The 23,601-nt window shown below is 57.7% G+C and overlaps 6 protein-coding genes and 3 non-coding genes across 9 annotated transcripts; 3 read left to right on the top strand and 6 right to left on the bottom strand.

Moving 5' to 3' along the window:
* Positions 1-1,459: 1,459 nt before the first annotated feature.
* LOC142363853 (beta-keratin-related protein) lies at positions 1,460-1,956 on the top strand. Its single transcript, XM_075440939.1, has one exon. It carries the CDS (start codon positions 1,476-1,478, stop codon positions 1,803-1,805), a length of 330 nt encoding a protein of 109 aa, XP_075297054.1. The 5' UTR covers positions 1,460-1,475; the 3' UTR covers positions 1,806-1,956.
* A 2,234-nt stretch (positions 1,957-4,190) lies between these two features.
* On the bottom strand, positions 4,191-4,272 carry TRNAS-GCU (transfer RNA serine (anticodon GCU)). The gene has a single exon. It is a non-coding gene; the product is annotated as a tRNA-Ser (tRNA).
* A 1,288-nt stretch (positions 4,273-5,560) lies between these two features.
* Positions 5,561-6,074, bottom strand: LOC142363848 (beta-keratin-related protein). The gene has a single exon (XM_075440908.1). It carries the CDS (start codon positions 6,056-6,058, stop codon positions 5,729-5,731), a length of 330 nt encoding a protein of 109 aa, XP_075297023.1. The 5' UTR covers positions 6,059-6,074; the 3' UTR covers positions 5,561-5,728.
* A 3,415-nt stretch (positions 6,075-9,489) lies between these two features.
* LOC142363824 (beta-keratin-related protein) lies at positions 9,490-10,448 on the top strand. Its single transcript, XM_075440760.1, has 2 exons — positions 9,490-9,569; positions 9,865-10,448. Exon 2 carries the CDS (start codon positions 9,886-9,888, stop codon positions 10,213-10,215), a length of 330 nt encoding a protein of 109 aa, XP_075296875.1. The 5' UTR covers positions 9,490-9,569; positions 9,865-9,885; the 3' UTR covers positions 10,216-10,448.
* Positions 10,449-12,498: 2,050 nt separating this feature from the next.
* On the bottom strand, positions 12,499-12,580 carry TRNAS-GCU (transfer RNA serine (anticodon GCU)). Its single transcript has one exon. It is a non-coding gene; the product is annotated as a tRNA-Ser (tRNA).
* A 1,351-nt stretch (positions 12,581-13,931) lies between these two features.
* LOC142363821 (beta-keratin-related protein) lies at positions 13,932-14,445 on the bottom strand. The gene has a single exon (XM_075440726.1). The coding sequence runs from the start codon at positions 14,427-14,429 to the stop codon at positions 14,100-14,102; it is 330 nt and encodes a 109-aa protein (XP_075296841.1). The 5' UTR covers positions 14,430-14,445; the 3' UTR covers positions 13,932-14,099.
* Positions 14,446-17,868: 3,423 nt separating this feature from the next.
* On the top strand, positions 17,869-18,944 carry LOC142363820 (beta-keratin-related protein). Its single transcript, XM_075440723.1, has 2 exons — positions 17,869-17,940; positions 18,236-18,944. The coding sequence occupies exon 2, from the start codon at positions 18,257-18,259 to the stop codon at positions 18,584-18,586; it is 330 nt and encodes a 109-aa protein (XP_075296838.1). The 5' UTR covers positions 17,869-17,940; positions 18,236-18,256; the 3' UTR covers positions 18,587-18,944.
* A 1,929-nt stretch (positions 18,945-20,873) lies between these two features.
* Positions 20,874-20,955, bottom strand: TRNAS-GCU (transfer RNA serine (anticodon GCU)). The gene has a single exon. It is a non-coding gene; the product is annotated as a tRNA-Ser (tRNA).
* A 1,362-nt stretch (positions 20,956-22,317) lies between these two features.
* Positions 22,318-22,817, bottom strand: LOC142363816 (beta-keratin-related protein). The gene has a single exon (XM_075440704.1). It carries the CDS (start codon positions 22,799-22,801, stop codon positions 22,472-22,474), a length of 330 nt encoding a protein of 109 aa, XP_075296819.1. The 5' UTR covers positions 22,802-22,817; the 3' UTR covers positions 22,318-22,471.
* Between the last annotated feature and the right edge of the window lie 784 nt (positions 22,818-23,601).

Genomic DNA, 23,601 nt, shown 5'->3' with positions numbered 1-23,601 from the left:
CGCCCGAGCAAAGCTGAGGCAGCGGGACAGGGCACATGCATTCACCTGCCTCAGCAGGTGTGCGGTAACACCTGAGGGCAGGAAGCGGACAGCACAGGCCCAGGCTTGCTCCGCAAGATGCCTTCTGCTTTGCACTGCAGCCACAAGAGGACATGTCCTGCCCAGGGCTGCTAAGGCCACCACAAGTGAAAAGCACCCTCAGCCAAATGCCTAGCAGTTTACTCCTCAGCCACTTAGACCTTGCACCCTTGGGGCTGACTGCCCACTTGGAGAACAAGAGTTTTGAGACTCAGAATTGACACATTTCCACAGAACAAGACCTTTTCTCCTTTGTTTTGAGGCCGCCAACAAGCTACCTGGCCCCCTCTAAGAATGGTCCCCGTGCCCTCATCCCTTCACACTACGGCACTTCTCTCCATCGCAGAAAGGGTCCTTCTCTGGGCTTCACCTTCCAGCCACTCTGGGGATCGGAGTCCCGTCCTTTCTGTGTCGCTGGGACAGACAGGCAGCCAGCCAGCCGAGGCTTAGCTGATTGCTGAGCCCTTCCAGGGCCCTGCAGGACCTTATGTTTTGCAGGGTCAGCCTCAGCCCTGCAACCGGAGACCCACGTGAGTAGCCTTCTTCAGGAGTGTTCCACAGTTGAAAGAGGCCTGGCTGAGGCTGGTAGTCACCTTCCCCAGCAAGGATGCGCTCAACCATGGACAGGGCCTGCAGCTACTGAAACCCTTTCCCGGGAACTGGCATGGGACCTCAAATGACCATGGCTTTGAGCAGCTGACATCTACTGCATCACTGTGCTTGCACCCAATAGGGAACTGCAAGCCAGACCTTTCAGATCAAAGAGACAAGTTCTTCATCTCTTGGCTGTGCTTTGCAAGCCTCAAATTGCTCTTTGTTCACGTGCTTCACAAAGAAGGCGTGTTCCAGGTCTCCTGAGGTGCTGGCTGACCGTATAAAAAGCCTGTGTCACTCCAGGCCCTTCCATCCACATCTCCTCCCTTGCTCTCCACGGTGAACTTGGTAAGTCTGAACTCACTCCTTCTCATCCTGCTGGTAGGATGTCTGTCAGGTGAACGGCTTCCCTTCTGTGCATGGTCCTTCTGGGACTTGGTGCAGGCTTGAAAATACACTGTGCTACCCTCTTCTAGGAGGTGAGTCGGTGAGGGAAGACGGAAGGCTTTGTTCCCTTCCAACAGGGAGTCAGTTGGGATCTTTTATAGCAGTGGCTCTGCTGAAGTCCGAGCCTGGATGACCAGTGCTATCTAACGCGTCACCAGGTGCTTCCTCACCCATCCACAGTGCAGCAGCGAGCTGCCTTGGTCACCTTTGGCACAGAAGGGAACTTTTGAGGGACATCCAGGCCGACCCAGGCACTGTTGGTTCTCGGGGGAGCCGAGATGGGGAGCTGAAAGGGCCTGAGAGCTAATGCCCTCTGCTCCCACCCGGTCTTGCAGGGTCGCCACTCTCCGCCAGACATGTCGTGCTACAGCCCGTGCGCGCCAGCTGCCTGCGGCCCAGCCCCGCTTGCCAACAGCTGCAACGAGCCGTGCGTCCTCCGGTGCGCCGACTCCAGCGTTACGATCCAGCCCTCGCCAGTCCTGGTGACGCTGCCCGGCCCAATCCTCAGCTCCTTCCCTCAGAGCACAGCCGTGGGATCCAGCGCGTCGGCTGCCGTGGGGAGCTCTCTCAGCGCTGCCAGTGTGCCCATCGCTTCTGGGGGCTCCCTGGGTCTGGGGGGCTTTGGGTGGTACGGTCTGGGCCGTGGGCTCTGTGGGCCTCTGGGACGGGGCAATCTCTTATGCTGAAGCCCGTGGATTGCCTGCCCGCGGTCGAGCGCCCTGAGCCTCGAGGAAAGCCCTGGAGCCAGCCCTGCGAGCACGGCCGTGGTCTGCAGAGGAGCCGAGCTCCCAGCGCTCTGCCTGCAGGAAGGAGCCGCTGCTGGCCTTCCTCCTCTTCCCAACGAAGCCTCTCTCTTTTCACCTCTTGCTCTGTTTTGCCTTATGCGACCCTGCAAATGCCTCCTCCTTCCTTCCGTAGCAACGGGTCTAGGTGATGCATGATTGCCGGAGCCTTGAAGGGCAGTTGGATGACCTTTACTCAGCCTCCAAACTGCATTGCTTAAGCTCTCGTCGTTTCCATTTTCCTTTGATTTTCTCATTAAAGACATTGGGCATCAGCTTGGCAAGAGAGTCGTGTCTCCTTCTCCCCTCTTCTCCAAAGCCCTTTAGCTGAGTATCCAAAAGGGTTCCTCCCTTGGTAAAACTACAGGTTTCTCCAGAGTTCCTGGGTTTGAGAGAGCCTTGTCTCTCCCCGCTGACATCCCGTAGCAATGGGGACGAGGCCAGTGTCTCAGGTGAGAACTGGTGTGGAAGGAGCCCCATCACTCGTCGGCACACCTTGAAGGCCACAAAACAAAGTATGAAGGAAGCCCAGACATTCCTAGAATCACAGAATTGCCCTGATTTTTGGCTGGGCCTGAGGCCGTGGAGCTGTGGCAGCCTGAGCTCTGCTGGGCTTCTGGGTTCAGCAGCCACCAGCCGGAAAGGGATGCTGCTGGCTGTCCAAACCGCCAAGCTCGCCTGTTGATGAGCAAGAGTTCTGCTCTTCTTTGCTTCCCTGAGGCTGGCCAGGTGAGATTAAGGCGCCGCTGAAGCAGCTGACCTCTCCGCAGCAGGCAGCCCCTTTCTCATCTCTCACAGACCCTCCCTCTGGATTCAGACCCAGCCGCACTGGCCGTGGGAGCAGTGGTCCCGTTCAGCTGGCTCTCAGGCCTTAGGGATATGCCAGGCTGCCGGAGGGGTGGCTACGGGGGTGGGCTCAGCAGCATTCTGAGCTCTCAGGCCCTCAGCAAAGCCCCAGCCTCTTCTTCCTGCCTCTTGTCTGCACGCTGGTGTGTCCAGGCATGCTGCTCACAGCTGCTCACACCATAAGACACGCGGCATCCTCGGGAGTGCCACACTCCTGGGAAGTGTGCCCAGAGGACAGCAGGGCGGGGAGAGCAAGAGGCCCACGGTTGTGGGGAAGAGGTATCCCAAGGTAATGTCCAGGGTCTGGGAGAGGGAGACCGGTGGTCAGAGAGGCAGAAGTGCAAACGTGTGTAAGAGAGGGGAGGTCGTGTGGGCAGGAAGAGGGATTCTCCGGGCACCTCTGTGCCTTTCATAACCACGCTGGATTGTCCCAGTCGCTCTGACCCCTGCTACGTTGCTCCTGACCCCCTGGGACAGCACACCGCTGGCAGGCATGGCTGGCTGCTGGCTGCTCCTGCCTCCACACTGCAGGTCTTCCCTGCAGATCCCTGCCTTGTCACAAAGCTGCTTAAGGGCTTGGTGCGTCTGAAATATGACGGCAGGCCGTGAGAGCTGGGGTTCTTCCCATACCTGATGGAAGGGAACGAAGAGGGAGACAGACTCTTCTCAGCAGTAGCAACTAGCAGCGCAAGAGCAAATGGGCACAAATTAAAATGCATGAAATTGCATCTCCAGCGTGAGGGCGGTCAAACAGTGGACCAGATTGCCCAGAGAGGTTCTGCAGTCTCCATCCCTGCAGATACTCAAAACGCAACTGCACTAGGCCCTCAGCAACCAGCTGAAGTAGACTCTGCCGGGGCAGTTGGCTTGGGCTGAAGGATGTCAGGAGCTCTCTTCCAATCCCAACAATTCCGAGGTTCTGTGTACGGGTAAGGGCAATACCTGCCATAAAGAAAATCGGACGTGCAATGTTCTGTGATGGAAAAGGGTTTACGCGGAGATTGTTTTTCATTCCTGTCTCTGGCTGAGCCTTACTGAAGGCAAGGTGAGCAACATCCACTGCTCTTCCCTTCTCCTCCAAGCTAGTCATCTGACTGTAGAGGGCTACCAGCTTGCTTAAGCTTGACTTCTCCTTCATAAACCCACGCTTACTTCTCCCCACCACTTTCCTGTGGCACCTATGTTTGGAAGGTACTTCCAGGAAATGTTTTGCTCTATCATCTTCCCAGAGGATGGAGGAGAGGCTGGGCATGCGGTGAGTTCCCTGGATCTTCCTTCCTTCCCTTCTTGTTCCTCTTGCCCATGTGGAGACAGAAGACGACATTGCCAGTTCTTTTCAGGCAACTCTCCTCACAAAACATGGGCTTGCTTAGGGGCGCAGTCGTCAAGCTGCTCGCACTCCGAAAGAAACTACTTTGCCCATCGTTGGGCAGACAGACCGACCGACGAGGATGGGATTCGAACCCACGCGTGCAGAGCACAATGGATTAGCAGTCCATCGCCTTCACCACTCGGCCACCTCGTCAGCATGCTGCTGCTGCTGCTGCTGCTGCCGCCACGCCTGCCACGGCTGCCGCTGACACTGCTCCTGCTCCTGCTGCTGCTTCTCCTGCTCCTGCAACTGACACGGGTGCCACTGCCGCTGACGCTGCTCCTCAGCTTGCTGCTCCAGCTGCTCCTTCTCCTGCTCCTGGCACATACACCATTTCATACTGTTTGACATTGGAGAGAAGGAGCCGGGCTCCAGATTTTGCCTTTTGCCACTGCTCCACTTTCCCGACAGCTGGCTGTGCTCCAGGGACCTTTGGGAAACAGGTGCTTGCGTTCACATCAGAAGGTGACTGAACAGCACAGCCCCATGCTCCTTCCTGGCAAGGAGCACGGGACAGTGACCCTGCAGTGGCTTCGCACCTCCAAAGGACTTGACCCTCACTTTGAGATTAATTTGCCACCAGCCACATTCCCGTTGCCTTCTGGAAGGATACCACCACCTCACAGGGACAGGATTCACTCCCACTTGACTGGTCCACTTCTCACCAGGACGCAGCATGTGCCTCAGCCTTGGCCAGGTGAACAAGGGGCACTTGCAGATTCAGGACTGTCTCTGGCGCAGGAGCCCACGGCACGAGGGAGGACTGGCCTGGGAAATGCAATGCTCTGCCAAGCTGCTTCCACACACTGCTGGCATTCACTCCCCATTGTGGCTATGAAAATGTCCTGGGATTCGCTTCCCACGTCCTAAACAAAGACTTCCGTAACAAAGTAGCCACGGCCATCATTGGCTCTCGTTAATCCAGCAGTCTGTTGAGTCCCTGCTGTGATCAATGCAGCACGGGGACATTCAACAGAAAATCTGGACTTCCTTCATACTTTGTTTTGTGGCCTTCGAGGTGTGCCGACAAGTGATGGGGCTCCTTCCACACCAGTTCTCACCTGAGACACTGGCCTCGTCCCCATTGCTACGGGATGTCAGCGGGGAGAGACGAGGCTCTCTCAAACCCAGGAACTCTGGAGAAACCTGTAGTTTTACCAAGGGAGGAACCCTTTTGGATACTCAGCTAAAGGGCTTTGGAGAAGAGGGGAGAAGGAGACACGACTCTCTTGCCAAGCTGATGCCCAATGTCTTTAATGAGAAAATCAAAGGAAAATGGAAACGACGAGAGCTTAAGCAATGCAGTTGGGAGGCTGAGTAAAGCTCATCCAACTGCCCTTCAAGGCTCCGGCAATCACGCATCACCTAGACCCGTTGCTACGGAAGGAAGGAGGAGGCATTTGCAGGGGAGCATAAGGCAAAGCAGAGCAAGAGGCGGAAAGAGAGAGGCTTCGTTGGGAAGAGGAGGAAGGCCAGCAGCGGCTCCTTCCTGCAGGCAGAGCGCTGGGAGCTCGGCTCCTCTGCAGACCACGGCCGTGCTCGCAGGGCTGGCTCCAGGGCTTTCCTCGAGGCTCAGGGCGCTCGACCGCGGGCAGGCAATCCACGGGCTTCAGCATAAGAGATTGCCCCGTCCCAGAGGCCCACAGAGCCCACGGCCCAGACCGTACCACCCAAAGCCCCCCAGACCCAGGGAGCCCCCAGAAGCGATGGGCACACTGGCAGCGCTGAGAGAGCTCCCCACGGCAGCCGACGCGCTGGATCCCACGGCTGTGCTCTGAGGGAAGGAGCTGAGGATTGGGCCGGGCAGCGTCACCAGGACTGGCGAGGGCTGGATCGTAACGCTGGAGTCGGCGCACCGGAGGACGCACGGCTCGTTGCAGCTGTTGGCAAGCGGGGCTGGGCCGCAGGCAGCTGGCGCGCACGGGCTGTAGCACGACATGTCTGGCGGAGAGTGGCGACCCTGCAAGACCGGGTGGGAGCAGAGGGCATTAGCTCTCAGGCCCTTTCAGCTCCCCGTCTCGGCTCCCCCGAGAACCAACAGTGCCTGGGTCGGCCTGGATGTCCCTCAGAAGTTCCCTTCTGTGCCAAAGGTGACCAAGGCAGCTCGCTGCTGCACTGTGGATGGGCGAGGAAGCACCTGGTGACGCGTTAGACAGTACTGGTCATCCAGGCTCGGACTTCAGCAGAGCCACTGCTACAAAAGATCCCAACTGACTCCCTGTTGGAAGGGAACAAAGCCTTCCGTCTTCCCTCACCAACTCACCTCCTAGAAGAGGGTAGCACAGTGTATTTTCAAGCCTGCACCAAGTCCCAGAAGGACCATGCACAGAAGGGAAGCCGTTCACCTGACAGACATCCTACCAGCAGGATGAGAAGGAGTGAGTTCAGACTTACCAAGTTCACCGTGGAGAGCAAGGGAGGAGATGTGGATGGAAGGGCCTGGAGTGACACAGGCTTTTTATACGGTCAGCCAGCGCCTCAGAAGACCTGGAACACGCCTTCTTTGTGAAGCACGTGAACAAAGAGCAATTTGAGGCTTGCAAAGCACAGCCAAGAGATGAAGAACTTGTCTCTTTGATCTGAAAGGTCTGGCTTGCAGTTCCCTATTGGGTGCAAGCACAGTGATGCAGTAGATGTCAGCTGCTCAAAGCCGTGGTCATTTGAGGTCCCATGCCAGTTCCCGGGAAAGGGTTTCAGTAGCTGCAGGCCCTGTCCATGGTTGAGCGCATCCTTGCTGGGGAAGGTGACTACCAGCCTCAGCCAGGCCTCTTTCAGCTGTGGAGCACTCCTGAAGAAGGCTACTCACGTGGGTCTCCGGTTGCAGGGCTGAGGCTGACCCTGCAAAACATAAGGTCCTGCAGGGCCCTGGAAGGGCTCAGCAATCAGCTAAGCCTCGGCTGGCTGGCTGCCTGTCTGTCCCAGCGACACAGAAAGGACGGGACTCCGATCCCCAGAGTGGTTGGAAGGTGAAGCCCAGAGAAGGACCCTTTCTGCGATGGAGAGAAGTGCCGTAGTGTGAAGGGATGGGGGCACGGGGACCATTCTTAGAGGGGGCCAGGTAGCTTGTTGGCGGCCTCAAAACAAAGGAGAAAAGGTCTTGTTCTGTGGAAACGTGTCAACTCTGAGTCTCAAAATTCTCGTTCTCCAAGTGGGCAGTCTGCCCCAAGGGTGCAAGGTCAAAGTGGCTGAGGAGTAAACTGCTAGGCATTTGGCTGAAGGTGCTTTTCACTTGTGGTGGCCTTGGTAGCCCTGGGCAGGACATGTCCTCTTGTGGCTGCAGTGCAAAGCAGAAGGCATCTTGCAGAGCAAGCCTGGGCCTGTGCTGTCCGCTTCCTGCCCTCAGGTGTTACCGCACACCTGCTGAGGCAGGTGAATGCATGTGCCCTGTCCCGCTGCCTCAGCTTTGCTCGGGCGCAGCAAATGCCAGGCTCCTCATGCGGCAGAGGAATGCCTCCCCGCCCTTCCCGCATCCAGCAGCAGGACAGGATGGCAGGCCAAGGACAAGAGCAGCCCGGCGACGGCACTCACTGCCTGCTGTAGTGGAGCTGTGAGGGGCTGAGTCCTGCTCCTGTGTGGTGGCAGAGGAGGCTACGTGAGGAGCGGAGTGTCTGTCCTGGCGTCTGCTCCTCTTTCCATCACCTCTCAATTGCCCAAAGGGAGAGCAACCCGTGGCGCTTCTGCTGGGCTGGGCCATGTCTCAAGGGGCCGCATCTTGGGGCTTTGGGGGCTGGAAGCGATGGGTAGCCTCTTTGCTGCCCTTCAGTTGTGAGCTGTGAGCTGTGGCACTGCGTCGACTCTTCCAGCAGGATGGCACAACAGCCCCAGAGCATGGCGCTGCTGGAAACGACGGCAGAAGTGAGACAGAGCCATCAGTCCTTTGCAGGAGAAGACAACAGCCTCCTTCTAGACTCTGCCTCCAAACAGCATGGCCACCCGCGTGACAGCGTGGCCCATCTTCCCAAGCAGCACAGGCAGTCAGAGGCTTGCTCCTGGCAGCTCTCAGGGCTGGCAGCACACACCTGGCCTTTGAGCTCCTCCCAGGCCTTTCCAGACAGGCACAGTCTCCCCTCGGTCTCGTACGGTAGCAGGGGCACGCTCTGGTGCCACTGAATGGCCGCAGCCTCAGTCCGCTGCTCTGTCACACGGGTGTGTTCAACAAAGCAGGCTCCCCAGGCCCTGGACACGCAGGGGCGGCAGCTTTCCTCCGTTTGGTCTCTGCTCCAGAAACGTCCGGGGGTGGCAACATCAGGGCACGTTCGTTCTGCCCTCCTTTGGCTGCTGTTTCACCAAGGAGCTTGCCAGGATTTCCAGGAGTCAACAAGTGGTTGGGCAAGACGCTAACAGCCATGACAACACTCTACCCAAAGCTGCAGTTCTGCAGGAATGCGGACGTGAGGTTGCGCCTAGGGTCCTCTGCAGCTCTGAATCCATTTCCCCCAGAGCCCCTGATGCCAGTGCATGGATCACTTGCACCAGGTGGATCCTCAGCACTTTGTCGTGACTCACAGGTGACTCCGAGGTGGTCTGCTGGTGCCACCTTGCAATTACAGGGCCCCGAATGCCCTGGATGTGCCAATGCGTCCCTGAGCCAGGGAAAACAAGCCAGGCCTTCTGGGTCACTGACCTGAACAAGCCACCTGGCAATGATGCAAAGATGCGTGTTGTTTGGGAAGACTGCGCCAAAGCAAACAGGTCCACTTGGTGATGGCTCGCTTTCAGGCACAAAGACAACAGCTGAACTGCTGGGCTCCCTTTGCGTGCCTGGAAAGTGTGTGCATCACCGAGGCCCAAGGGCAGCGGAGATCTGCTACCGGGTAGCCTCATCCGCTCCAGCAAAGGCCTCCGTGTCCCCATCCCTGCATGCGACGGGCTTTCACTCCAGACCGCAGGAGGGCCTTGTTGGACCATCACCTTCCGATCACCCCGAGTCTCCTCTGTTCTCTGTCCCTCAGCGCAACAGCCATCCTGCAGAGGGTTGCCTGGTCTCTGAGCAGCTTTCTAGCCTCAACCCATCAAAGAGAGACCTTTATGAGCGGGGTGGCCTTCAGGCATGCTCCCCAGGCAAAGTCCTCAGCAAGCAGTGGTCATGTTCCCCAGGGAGGGCAGGACGTGCACAACGCCTACTCGTGGCCTGATTCTGCTGGCAGGCTTCCCCAGCAACTGGAATCAGACCTCAAATGAGCATTGGTCTGGGGAAGAAACAAAATTGCTGTCGACAAAATCACTGCAGTGCTGGCCAGGATGAAAAGGGAGCCAATCATTTCAGGCAAAAGAGGCATGTTTTTCATCTACCAGCAGAGCTTTGAGGAGCCAAAAGTGCTGTTTCTCAACATGCTTCGTGTTTGTGTCGTTGTTCAGCTCCCCTGGGGCTCTGGGACGCACTATAAAAGTGTGCCCAGCTCCCAGCTCCTCTATCCTCTCCTCGTGCCTTCCTCTGCTCTGTGAAGTTGGTGAGTCTCAGTTCATTTTGCCTCTTCTCTCCTCGGTTGGCAGGACAGATTTTGTGGAGAGGGATGCATGCTGTTTTCCTCCCTTGTGCTCGCTGGATGGTCTAGGATGTGAAACGCGGCGTTGGTTGGTTTCTTTGCCAGCCGCCTTTCTTTCCAAGGCTCGCGACAAGGGCTGATGATCAGGAAGCAAACAGCCCGATGCCAAGAGGCGGGAGCCTCTTGGTCTGCAGTAGAAGAGCTGGGGGTCTGAAAGGGCCTGAGAGCTAATGCCCTCTGCTCCCACCCGGTCTTGCAGGGTCGCCACTCTCCACCAGACATGTCGTGCTACAGCCCGTGCGCGCCAGCTGCCTGCGGCCCAGCCCCGCTTGCCAACAGCTGCAACGAGCCGTGCGTCCTCCGGTGCGCCGACTCCAGCGTTACGATCCAGCCCTCGCCAGTCCTGGTGACGCTGCCCGGCCCAATCCTCAGCTCCTTCCCTCAGAGCACAGCCGTGGGATCCAGCGCGTCGGCTGCCGTGGGGAGCTCTCTCAGCGCTGCCAGTGTGCCCATCGCTTCTGGGGGCTCCCTGGGTCTGGGGGGCTTTGGGTGGTACGGTCTGGGCCGTGGGCTCTGTGGGCCTCTGGGACGGGGCAATCTCTTATGCTGAAGCCCGTGGATTGCCTGCCCGCGGTTGAGCGCCCTGAGCCTCGAGGAAAGCCCTGGAGCCAGCCCTGCGAGCACGGCCGTGGTCTGCAGAGGAGCCGAGCTCCCAGCGCTCTGCCTGCAGGAAGGAGCCGGTGCTGGCCTTCCTCCTCTTCCCAACGAAGCCTCTCTCTTTCCGCCTCTTGCTCTGCTTTGCCTTATGCGACCCTGAAAATGCCTCCTCCTTCCTTCCGTAGCAACGGGTCTAGGTGATGCATGATTGCCGGAGCCTTGAAGGGCAGTTGGATGAGCTTTACTCAGCCTCCAAACTGCATTGCTTAAGCTCTCGTCGTTTCCATTTTCCTTTGATTTTCTCATTAAAGACATTGGGCATCAGCTTGGCAAGAGAGTCGTGTCTCCTTCTCCCCTCTTCTCCAAAGCCCTTTAGCTGAGTATCCAAAAGGGTTCCTCCCTTGGTAAAACTACAGGTTTCTCCAGAGTTCCTGGGTTTGAGAGAGCCTCGTCTCTCCCCGCTGACATCCCGTAGCAATAGGGACGAGGCCAGTGTCTCAGGTGAGAACCAGTGTGGAAGGAGCCCCATTGCTCTTTGGCACACCTCGAAAGACACAAAACAAAGTATGAAGGAAGCCCAGACATTCCTAGAATCACAGAATTGCCCTGATTGTTGGCTGGGCCTGAGGCCGTGGAGCTGTGGCAGCCTGAGCTCTGCTGGGCTTCTGGGTTCAGCAGCCACCACCCAGAAAGGGATGCTGCTGGCTGTCCAAACCGCCAAGCTCGCCTGTTGATGAGCAAGAGTTCTGCTCTTCTTTGCTTCCCTGAGGCTGGCCAGGTGAGATTAAGGCACCGCTGAAGCAGCTGACCTCTCCGCAGCAGGCAGCCCCTTTCTCCTCTCTCACAGACCCTCCCTCTGGATTCAGACCCAGCCGCACTGGCCGTGGGAGCAGTGGTCCCGTTCAGCTGGCTCTCAGGCCTTAGGGATATGCCAGGCTGCCGGAGGGGTGGCTACGGGGGTGGGCTCAGCAGCATTCTGAGCTCTCAGGCCCTCAGCAAAGCCCCAGCCTCTTCTTCCTGCATCTTCTCTGCACGCTGGTGTGTCCAGGCATGCTGCTCACAGCTGCTCACACCATAAGACACGCGGCATCCTCGGGAGTGCCACACTCGTGGGAAGTGTGCCCAGAGGACAGCAGGGCGGGGAGAGCAAGAGGCCCACGGTTGTGGGGAAGAGGTATCCCAAGGTAATGTCCAGGGTCTGGGAGAGGGAGACCGGTGGTCAGAGAGGCAGAAGTGCAAACGTGTGTAAGAGAGGGGAGGTCATGTGGGCAGGAAGAGGGAGTCTCCGGGCACCTCTGTGCCTGTCATAACCACGCTGGATTGTCCCAGTCGCTCTGACCCCTGCTACGTCGCTCCTGACCCCCTGGGACAGCACACCGCTGGCAGGCATGGCTGGCTGCTGGCTGCTCCTGCCTCCACACTGCAGGTCTTCCCTGCAGATCCCTGCCTTGTCACAAAGCTGCTTAAGGGCTTGGTGCGTCTGCAATATGACGGCAGGCCGTGAGAGCTGGGGTTCTTCCCATACCTGATGGAAGGGAACGAAGAGGGAGACAGACTCTTCTCAGCAGTAGCAACTAGCAGCGCAAGAGCAAATGGGCACAAATTAAAATGCATGAAATTGCATCTCTAGCGTGAGGGCGGTCAAACAGTGGACCAGATTGCCCAGAGAGGTTCTGCAGTCTCCATCCCTGCAGATACTCAAAACGCAACTGCACTAGGCCCTCAGCAACCAGCTAAAGTAGACCCTGCCGGGGCAGTTGGCTTGGGCTGAAGGATCTCAGGAGTTCTCTTCCAATCCCAACAATTCCGAGGTTCTGTGTACGGGTAAGGGCAATACCTGCCATACAAATATCAGACGTGCAATGTTCTGTGATGGAAAAGGGTTTATGCGGAGATTGTTTTTCATTCCTGTCTCTGGCTGAGCCTTACTGAAGGCAAGGTGAGCAACATCCACTGCTCTTCCCTTCTCCTCCAAGCTAGTCAGCTGACTGTAGAGGGCTACCAGCTTGCTTAAGCTTGACTTCTCCTTCATAAACCCACGCTTACTTCTCCCCACCACTTTCCTGTGGCACCTATGTTTGGAAGGTACTTCCAGGAAATGTTTTGCTCTATCATCTTCCCAGAGGATGGAGGAGAGGCTGGGCATGTGGTGAGTTCCCTGGATCTTCCTTCTTTCCCTTCTTGTTCCTCTTGCCCTCTGAAAGAAACTGCTTTGCCCATCGTTGGGCAGACCGACCGACGAGGATGGGATTCGAACCCACGCGTGCAGAGCACAATGGATTAGCAGTCCATCGCCTTCACCACTCGGCCACCTCGTCAGCATGCTGCTGCTGCTGCTGCTGCCGCCACGCCTGCCACGGCTGCCGCTGACACTGCTCCTGCTCCTGCTGCTGCTTCTCCTGCTCCTGCAACTGACACGGGTGCCACTGCCACTGACACTGCTCCTGTTCCTGCTCCTGCTTCTCCTGCTCCTGCAACTGACACGGGTGCCACTGCCGCTGACGCTGCTCCTCAGCTTGCTGCTCCAGCTGCTCCTTCTCCTGCTCCTGGCACATACACCATTTCATACTGTTTCACATTGGAGAGAAGGAGCCGGGCTCCAGATTTTGCCTTTTGCCACTGCTCCACTTTCCCGACAGCTGGCTGTGCTCCAGGGACCTTTGGGAAACAGGTGCTTGCGTTCACATCAGAAGGTGACTGAACAGCACAGCCCCATGCTCCTTCCTGGCAAGGAGCACGGGACAGTGACCCTGCAGTGGCTTCGCACCTCCAAAGGACTTGACCCTCACTTTGAGATTAATTTGCCACCAGCCACATTCCCGTTGCCTTCTGGAAGGATACCACCACCTCACAGGGACAGGATTCACTCCCACTTGACTGGTCCACTTCTCACCAGGACGCAGCATGTGCCTCAGCCTTGGCCAGGTGAACAAGGGGCACTTGCAGATTCAGGACTGTCTCTGGCGCAGGAGCCCACGGCACGAGGGAGGACTGGCCTGGGAAATGCAATGCTCTGCCAAGCTGCTTCCACACACTGCTGGCATTCACTCCCCATTGTGGCTATGAAAATTTCCTGGGATTCGCTTCCCACGTCCTAAACAAAGACTTCCGTAACAAAGTAGCCACGGCCATCATTGGCTCTCGTTAATCCAGCAGTCTGTTGAGTCCCTGCTGTGATCAATGCAGCACGGGGACATTCAACAGAAAACCTGGACTTCCTTCATACTTTGTTTTGTGGCCTTCGAGGTGTGCCGACGAGTGATGGGGCTCCTTCCACACCAGTTCTCACCTGAGACACTGGCCTCGTCCCCATTGCTACGGGATGTCAGCGGGGAGAGACGAGGCTCTCTCAAACCCAGGAACTCTGGAGAAACCTGTAGTTTTACCAAGGGAGGAACCCTTTTGGATACTCAGCTAAAGGGCTTTGGAGAAGAGGGGAGAAGGAGACACGACTCTCTTGCCAAGCTGATGCCCAATGTCTTTAATGAGAAAATCAAAGGAAAATGGAAACGACGAGAGCTTAAGCAATGCAGTTGGGAGGCTGAGTAAAGCTCATCCAACTGCCCTTCAAGGCTCCGGCAATCACGCATCACCTAGACCCGTTGCTACGGAAGGAAGGAGGAGGCATTTGCAGGGGAGCATAAGGCAAAGCAGAGCAAGAGGCGGAAAGAGAGAGGCTTCGTTGGGAAGAGGAGGAAGGCCAGCAGCGGCTCCTTCCTGCAGGCAGAGCGCTGGGAGCTCGGCTCCTCTGCAGACCACGGCCGTGCTCGCAGGGCTGGCTCCAGGGCTTTCCTCGAGGCTCAGGGCGCTCGACCGCGGGCAGGCAATCCACGGGCTTCAGCATAAGAGATTGCCCCGTCCCAGAGGCCCACAGAGCCCACGGCCCAGACCGTACCACCCAAAGCCCCCCAGACCCAGGGAGCCCCCAGAAGCGATGGGCACACTGGCAGCGCTGAGAGAGCTCCCCACGGCAGCCGACGCGCTGGATCCCACGGCTGTGCTCTGAGGGAAGGAGCTGAGGATTGGGCCGGGCAGCGTCACCAGGACTGGCGAGGGCTGGATCGTAACGCTGGAGTCGGCGCACCGGAGGACGCACGGCTCGTTGCAGCTGTTGGCAAGCGGGGCTGGGCCGCAGGCAGCTGGCGCGCACGGGCTGTAGCACGACATGTCTGGCGGAGAGTGGCGACCCTGCAAGACCGGGTGGGAGCAGAGGGCATTAGCTCTCAGGCCCTTTCAGCTCCCCGTCTCGGCTCCCCCGAGAACCAACAGTGCCTGGGTCGGCCTGGATGTCCCTCAGAAGTTCCCTTCTGTGCCAAAGGTGACCAAGGCAGCTCGCTGCTGCACTGTGGATGGGCGAGGAAGCACCTGGTGACGCGTTAGACAGTACTGGTCATCCAGGCTCGGACTTCAGCAGAGCCACTGCTACAAAAGATCCCAACTGACTCCCTGTTGGAAGGGAACAAAGCCTTCCGTCTTCCCTCACCAACTCACCTCCTAGAAGAGGGTAGCACAGTGTATTTTCAAGCCTGCACCAAGTCCCAGAAGGACCATGCACAGAAGGGAAGCCGTTCACCTGACAGACATCCTACCAGCAGGATGAGAAGGAGTGAGTTCAGACTTACCAAGTTCACCGTGGAGAGCAAGGGAGGAGATGTGGATGGAAGGGCCTGGAGTGACACAGGCTTTTTATACGGTCAGCCAGCGCCTCAGAAGACCTGGAACACGCCTTCTTTGTGAAGCACGTGAACAAAGAGCAATTTGAGGCTTGCAAAGCACAGCCAAGAGATGAAGAACTTGTCTCTTTGATCTGAAAGGTCTGGCTTGCAGTTCCCTATTGGGTGCAAGCACAGTGATGCAGTAGATGTCAGCTGCTCAAAGCCGTGGTCATTTGAGGTCCCATGCCAGTTCCCGGGAAAGGGTTTCAGTAGCTGCAGGCCCTGTCCATGGTTGAGCGCATCCTTGCTGGGGAAGGTGACTACCAGCCTCAGCCAGGCCTCTTTCAGCTGTGGAGCACTCCTGAAGAAGGCTACTCACGTGGGTCTCCGGTTGCAGGGCTGAGGCTGACCCTGCAAAACATAAGGTCCTGCAGGGCCCTGGAAGGGCTCAGCAATCAGCTAAGCCTCGGCTGGCTGGCTGCCTGTCTGTCCCAGCGACACAGAAAGGACGGGACTCCGATCCCCAGAGTGGTTGGAAGGTGAAGCCCAGAGAAGGACCCTTTCTGCGATGGAGAGAAGTGCCGTAGTGTGAAGGGATGGGGGCACGGGGACCATTCTTAGAGGGGGCCAGGTAGCTTGTTGGCGGCCTCAAAACAAAGGAGAAAAGGTCTTGTTCTGTGGAAATGTGTCAATTCTGAGTCTCAAAACTCTTGTTCTCCAAGTGGGCAGTCAGCCCCAAGGGTGCAAGGTCTAAGTGGCTGAGGAGTAAACTGCTAGGCATTTGGCTGAGGGTGCTTTTCACTTGTGGTGGCCTTAGCAGCCCTGGGCAGGACATGTCCTCTTGTGGCTGCAGTGCAAAGCAGAAGGCATCTTGCGGAGCAAGCCTGGGCCTGTGCTGTCCGCTTCCTGCCCTCAGGTGTTACCGCACACCTGCTGAGGCAGGTGAATGCATGTGCCCTGTCCCGCTGCCTCAGCTTTGCTCGGGCGCAGCAAATGCCAGGCTCCTCATGCGGCAGAGGAATGCCTCCCCGCCCTTCCCGCATCCAGCAGCAGGACAGGATGGCAGGCCAAGGACAAGAGCAGCCCGGCGACGGCACTCACTGCCTGCTGTAGTGGAGCTGTGAGGGGCTGAGTCCTGCTCCTGTGTGGTGGCAGAGGAGGCTACGTGAGGAGCGGAGTGTCTGTCCTGGCGTCTGCTCCTCTTTCCATCACCTCTCAATTGCCCAAAGGGAGAGCAACCCGTGGCGCTTCTGCTGGGCTGGGCCACGTCTCAAGGGGCCGCATCTTGGGGCTTTGGGGGCTGGAAGCGATGGGTAGCCTCTTTGCTGCCCTTCAGTTGTGAGCTGTGAGCTGTGGCACTGCGTCGACTCTTCCAGCAGGATGGCACAACAGCCCCAGAGCATGGCGCTGCTGGAAACGACGGCAGAAGTGAGACAGAGCCATCAGTCCTTTGCAGGAGAAGACAACAGCCTCCTTCTAGACTCTTGCTCCAAACAGCATGGCCACCCGGGTGACAGCGTGGCCCATCTTCCCAAGCAGCACAGGCAGTCAGAGGCTTGCTCCTGGCAGCTCTCAGGGCTGGCAGCACACACCTGGCCTTTGAGCTCCTCCCAGGCCTTTCCAGACCGGCACAGTCTCCCCTCGGTCTCGTACGGTAGCAGGGGCACGCTCTGGTGCCACTGAATGGCCGCAGCCTCAGTCCGCTGCTCTGTCACACGGGTGTGTTCAACAAAGCAGGCTCCCCAGGCCCTGGACACGCAGGGGCGGCAGCTTTCCTCCGTTTGGTCTCTGCTCCAGAAACGTCCGGGGGTGGCAACATCAGGGCACGTTCGTTCTGCCCTTCTTTGGCTGCTGTTTCACCAAGGAGCTTGCCAGGATTTCCAGGAGTCAACAAGTGGTTGGGCAAGACGCTAACAGCCATGACAACACTCTACCCAAAGCTGCAGTTCTGCAGGAATGCGGATGTGAGGTTGCGCCTGGGGTCCTCTGCAGCTCTGAATCCATTTCCCCCAGAGCCCCTGATGCCAGTGCATGGATCACTTGCACCAGGTGGATCCTCAGCACTTTGTCGTGACTCACAGGTGACTCCGAGGTGGTCTGCTGGTGCCACCTTGCAATTACAGGGCCCCGAATGCCCTGGATGTGCCAATGCGTCCCTGAGCCAGGGAAAACAAGCCAGGCCTTCTGGGTCACTGACCTGAACAAGCCACCTGGCAATGATGCAAAGATGTGTGTTGTTTGGGAAGACTGCGCCAAAGCAAACAGGTCCACTTGGTGATGGCTCTCTTTCAGGCACGAAGACAACAGCTGAACTGCTGGGCTCCCTTTGCGTGCCTGGAAAGTGTGTGCCTCACCGAGGCCCAAGGGGAGCGGAGATCTGCTACCGGGTACCCTCATCCGCTCCAGCAAAGGCCTCCGTGTCCCCATCCCTGCATGCGACGGGCTTTCACTCCAGACCGCAGGAGAGCCTTGTTGGACCATCACCTTCCGATCACCCCGAGTCTCCTCTGTTCTCTGTCCCTCAGCGCAACAGCCATCCTGCAGAGGCTTGCCTGGTCTCTGAGCAGCTTTGTAGCCTCAACCCATCAAAGAGAGACCTTTCTGAGAGGGGTGGCCTTCAGGCATGCTCCCCAGGCAAAGTCCTCAGCAAGCAGTGGCCATGTTCCCCAGGAAGGGCAGGACGTGCACGACGCCTACTCGTGGCCTGAATCTGCTGGCAGGCTTCCCCAGCAACTGGAATCAGACCTCAAATGAGCATTGGTCTGGGGAAGAAACAAAATTGCTATCGACAAAATCACTGCAGTGCTGGCCAGGATGAAAAGGGAGCCAAGCATTTCAGGCAAAGGAGGCATGTTTTTCATCTACCAGCAGAGCTTTGAGGAGCCAAAAGTGCTGTTTCTCAACATGCTTCGTGTTTGTGTCGTTGTTCAGCTCCCCTGGGGCTCTGGGACGCACTATAAAAGTGTGCCCAGCTCCCAGCTCCTCTATCCTCTCCTCGTGCCTTCCTCTGCTCTGTGAAGTTGGTGAGTCTCAGTTCATTTTGCCTCTTCTCTCCTCGGCTGGCAGGACAGATTTTGTGGAGAGGGATGCATGCTATTTTCCTCCCTTGTGCTCGCTGGATGGTCTAGGATGTGAAAGGCGGCGTTGGCTGGATTCTTTGCCAGCCGCCTTTCTTTCCAAGGCTCGCGACAAGGGCTGATGATCAGGAAGCAAACAGCCCGATGCCAAGAGGCGGGAGCCTCTTGGTCTGCAGTAGAAGAGCTGGGGGTCTGAAAGGGCCTGAGAGCTAATGCCCTCTGCTCCCACCCGGTCTTGCAGGGTCGCCACTCTCCGCCAGACATGTCGTGCTACAGCCCGTGCGCGCCAGCTGCCTGCGGCCCAGCCCCGCTTGCCAACAGCTGCAACGAGCCGTGCGTCCTCCGGTGCGCCGACTCCAGCGTTACGATCCAGCCCTCGCCAGTCCTGGTGACGCTGCCCGGCCCAATCCTCAGCTCCTTCCCTCAGAGCACAGCCGTGGGATCCAGCGCGTCGGCTGCCGTGGGGAGCTCTCTCAGCGCTGCCAGTGTGCCCATCGCTTCTGGGGGCTCCCTGGGTCTGGGGGGCTTTGGGTGGTACGGTCTGGGCCGTGGGCTCTGTGGGCCTCTGGGACGGGGCAATCTCTTATGCTGAAGCCCGTGGATTGCCTGCCCGCGGTCGAGCGCCCTGAGCCTCGAGGAAAGCCCTGGAGCCAGCCCTGCGAGCACGGCCGTGGTCTGCAGAGGAGCCGAGCTCCCAGCGCTCTGCCTGCAGGAAGGAGCCGCTGCTGGCCTTCCTCCTCTTCCCAACGAAGCCTCTCTCTTTCCGCCTCTTGCTCTGCTTTGCCTTATGCGACCCTGCAAATGCCTCCTCCTTCCTTCCGTAGCAACGGGTCTAGGTGATGCATGATTGCCGGAGCCTTGAAGGGCAGTTGGATGAGCTTTACTCAGCCTCCCAACTGCATTGTTTAAGCTCTCGTCGTTTCCATTTTCCTTTGATTTTCTCATTAAAGACATTGGGCATCAGCTTGGCAAGAGAGTCGTGTCTCATTCTCCCCTCTTCTCCAAAGCCCTTTAGCTGAGTATCCAAAAGGGTTCCTCCCTTGGTAAAACTACAGGTTTCTCCACAGTTCCTGGGTTTGAGAGAGCCTCGTCTCTCCCCGCTGACATCCCGTAGCAATGGGGACGAGGCCAGTGTCTCAGGTGAGAACTGGTGTGGAAGGAGCCCCATCACTCGTCGGCACACCTTGAAAGCCACAAAACAAAGTATGAAGGAAGCCCAGACATTCCTAGAATCACAGAATTGCCCTGATTGTTGGCTGGGCCTGAGGCCGTGGAGCTGTGGCAGCCTGAGCTCTGCTGGGCTTCTGGGTTCAGCAGCCACCACCCAGAAAGGGATGCTGCTGGCTGTCCAAACCGCCAAGCTCGCCTGTTGATGAGCAAGAGTTCTGCTCTTCTTTGCTTCCCTGAGGCTGGCCAGGTGAGATTAAGGCACCGCTGAAGCAGCTGACCTCTCCGCAGCAGGCAGCCCCTTTCTCATCTCTCACAGACCCTCCCTCTGGATTCAGACCCAGCCGCACTGGCCGTGGGAGCAGTGGTCCCGTTCAGCTGGCTCTCAGGCCTTAGGGATATGCCAGGCTGCCAGAGGGGTGGCTACGGGGGTGGGCTCAGCAGCATTCTGAGCTCTCAGGCCCTCAGCCAAGCCCTAGCCTCTTCTTCCTGCATCTTCTCTGCACGCTGGTGTGTCCAGGCATGCTGCTCACAGCTGCTCACACCATAAGACACGCGGCATCCTCGGGAGTGCCACACTCCTGGGAAGTGTGCCCAGAGGACAGCAGGGCGGGGAGAGCAAGAGGCCCACGGTTGTGGGGAAGAGGTATCCCAAGGTAATGTCCAGGGTCTGGGAGAGGGAGACCGGTGGTCAGAGAGGCAGAAGTGCAAACGTGTGTAAGAGAGGGGAGGTCGTGTGGGCAGGATGAGGGAGGCTCCGGGCACCTCTGTGCCTTTCATAACCACGCTGGATTGTCCCAGTCGCTCTGACCCCTGCTACGTCGCTCCTGACCCCCTGGGACAGCACACCGCTGGCAGGCATGGCTGGCTGCTGGCTGCTCCTGCCTCCACACTGCAGGTCTTCCCTGCAGATCCCTGCCTTGTCACAAAGCTGCTTAAGGGCTTGGTGCGTCTGCAATATGACGGCAGGCCGTGAGAGCTGGGGTTCTTCCCATACCTGATGGAAGGGAACGAAGAGGGAGACAGACTCTTCTCAGCAGTAGCAAGTGGCAGCGCAAGAGCAAATGGGCACAAATTAAAATGCATGAAATTGCATCTCTAGCGTGAGGGCGGTCAAACAGTGGACCAGATTGCCCAGAGAGGTTCTGCAGTCTCCATCCCTGCAGATACTCAAAACGCAACTGCACTAGGCCCTCAGCAACCAGCTAAAGTAGACTCTGGCGGGGCAGTTGGCTTGGGCTGAAGGATCTCAGGAGTTCTCTTCCAATCCCAACAATTCCGAGGTTCTGTGTACGGGTAAGGGCAATACCTGCCATACAAATATCAGACGTGCAATGTTCTGTGATGGAAAAGGGTTTACGCGGAAATTGTTTTTCATTCCTGTCTCTGGCTGAGCCTTACTGAAGGCAAGGTGAGCAACATCCACTGCTCTTCCCTTCTCCTCCAAGCTAGTCATCTGACTGTAGAGGGCTACCAGCTTGCTTAAGCTTGACTTCTCCTTCATAAACCCACGCTTACTTCTCCCCACCACTTTCCTGTGGCACCTATGTTTGGAAGGTACTTCCAGGAAATGTTTTGCTCTATCATCTTCCCAGAGGATGGAGGAGAGGCTGGGCATGCGGTGAGCTCCCTGGATCTTCCTTCTTTCCCTTCTTGTTCCTCTTGCCCTCTGAAAGAAACTACTTTGCCCATCGTTGGGCAGACAGACCGACCGACGAGGATGGGATTCGAACCCACGCGTGCAGAGCACAATGGATTAGCAGTCCATCGCCTTCACCACTCGGCCACCTCGTCAGCATGCTGCTGCTGCTGCTGCCGCCACGCCTGCCACGGCTGCCGCTGACACTGCTCCTGCTCCTGCTGCTGCTTCTCCTGCTCCTGCAACTGACACGGGTGCCACTGCCGCTGACACTGCTCCTGCTCCTGCTCCTGCTTCTCCTGCTCCTGCAACTGACACGGGTGCCACTGCCGCTGACGCTGCTCCTCAGCTTGCTGCTCCAGCTGCTCCTTCTCCTGCTCCTGGCACATACACCATTTCATACTGTTTCACATCGGAGAGAAGGAGCCGGGCTCCAGATTTTGCCTTTTGCCACTGCTCCACTTTCCCGACAGCTGGCTGTGCTCCAGGGACCTTTGGGAAACAGGTGCTTGCGTTCACATCAGAAGGTGACTGAACAGCACAGCCCCATGCTCCTTTCTGGCAAGGAGCATGGGACAGTGACCGTGCAGTGGCTTCGCACCTCCAAAGGACTTGACCCTCACTTTGAGATTAATTTGCCACCAGCCACATTCCCGTTGCCTTCTGGAAGGATACCACCACCTCACAGGGACAGGATTCACTCCCACTTGACTGGTGCACTTCTCACCAGGACGCAGCATGTGCCTCAGCCTTGGCCAGGTGAACAAGGGGCACTTGCAGATTCAGGACTGTCTCTGGCGCAGGAGCCCACGGCACGAGGGAGGACTGGCCTGGGAAATGCAGTGCTCTGCCAAGCTGCTTCCACACACTGCTGGCATTCACTCCCCATTGTGGCTATGAAAATTTCCTGGGATTCGCTTCCCGCGTCCTAAACAAAGACTTCCGTAACAAGGTAGCCACGGCCATCATTGGCTCTCGTTAATCCAGCAGTCTGTTGAGTCCCTGCTGTGATCAATGCAGCACGGGGACATTCAACAGAAAACCTGGACTTCCTTCATACTTTGTTTTGTGGCCTTCAAGGTGTGCCGACGAGTGATAGGGCTCCTTCCACACCAGTTCTCACCTGAGACACTGGCCTCGTCCCTATTGCTACGGGATGTCAGCGGGGAGAGACGAGGCTCTCTCAAACCCAGGAACTCTGCAGAAACCTGTAGTTTTACCAAGGGAGGAACCCTTTTGGATACTCAGCTAAAGGGCTTTGGAGAAGAGGGGAGAATGAGACACGACTCTCTTGCCAAGCTGATGCCCAATGTCTTTAATGAGAAAATCAAAGGAAAATGGAAACGACGAGAGCTTAAGCAATGCAGTTTGGAGGCTGAGTAAAGCTCATCCAACTGCCCTTCAAGGCTCCGGCAATCATGCATCACCTAGACCCGTTGCTACGGAAGGAAGGAGGAGGCATTTTCAGGGGAGCATAAGGCAAAGCAGAGCAAGAGGCGGAAAGAGAGAGGCTTCGTTGGGAAGAGGAGGAAGGCCAGCACCGGCTCCTTCCTGCAGGCAGAGCGCTGGGAGCTCGGCTCCTCTGCAGACCACGGCCGTGCTCGCAGGGCTGGCTCCAGGGCTTTCCTCGAGGCTCAGGGCGCTCGACCGCGGGCAGGCAATCCACGGGCTTCAGCATAAGAGATTGCCCCGTCCCAGAGGCCCACAGAGCCCACGGCCCAGACCGTACCACCCAAAGCCCCCCAGACCCAGGGAGCCCCCAGAAGCGATGGGCACACTGGCAGCGCTGAGAGAGCTCCCCACGGCAGCCGACGCGCTGGATCCCACGGCTGTGCTCTGAGGGAAGGAGCTGAGGATTGGGCCGGGCAGCGTCACCAGGACTGGCGAGGGCTGGATCGTAACGCTGGAGTCGGCGCACCGGAGGACGCACGGCTCGTTGCAGCTGTTGGCAAGCGGGGCTGGGCCGCAGGCAGCTGGCGCGCACGGGCTGTAGCACGACATGTCTGGCGGAGAGTGGCGACCCTGCAAGACCGGGTGGGAGCAGAGGGCATTAGCTCTCAGGCCCTTTCAGCTCCCCGTCTCGGCTCCCCCAGAACCAACAGTGCCTGGGTCAGCCTGGATGTCCCTCAAAAGTTCCCTTCTGTGCCAAAGGTGACCAAGGCAGCTCGCTGCTGCACTGTGGATGGGCGAGGAAGCACCTGGTGACGGGTTAGACAGCACTGGTCATCCAGGCTCGGACTTCAGCAGAGCCACTGCTATAAAAGATCCCAATTGACTCCCTGTTGGAAGGGAACAAAGCCTTCCGTCTTCCCTCACCAACTCACCTCCTAGAAGAGGGTAGCACAGTGTATTTTCAAGCCTGCACCAAGTCCCAGAAGGACCATGCACAAAGGGAAGCCGTTCACCTGACAGACATCCTACCAGCAGGATGAGAAGGAGTGAGTTCAGACTTACCAAGTTCACCGTGGAGAGCAAGGGAGGAGATGTGGATGGAAGGGCCTGGAGTGACACAGGCTTTTTATACGGTCAGCCAGCACCTCAGGAGACCTGGAACACGCCTTCTTTGTGAAGCACGTGAACAAAGAGCAATTTGAGGCTTGCAAAGCACAGCCAAGAGATGAAGAACTTGTCTCTTTGATCTGAAAGGTCTGGCTTGCAGTTCCCTATTGGGTGCAAGCACAGTGATGCAGTAGATGTCAGCTGCTCAAAGCCATGGTCATTTGAGGTCCCATGCCAGTTCCCGGGAAAGGGTTTCAGTAGCTGCAGGCCCTGTCCATGGTTGAGCGCATCCTTGCTGGGGA

The sequence above is a fragment of the Opisthocomus hoazin genome, chromosome 21, assembly GCF_030867145.1.
Source record: "Opisthocomus hoazin isolate bOpiHoa1 chromosome 21, bOpiHoa1.hap1, whole genome shotgun sequence".
Taxonomy (NCBI): Eukaryota; Metazoa; Chordata; class Aves; order Opisthocomiformes; family Opisthocomidae; genus Opisthocomus; species Opisthocomus hoazin.
This window is presented reverse-complemented; position numbering and strand designations above follow the sequence as displayed.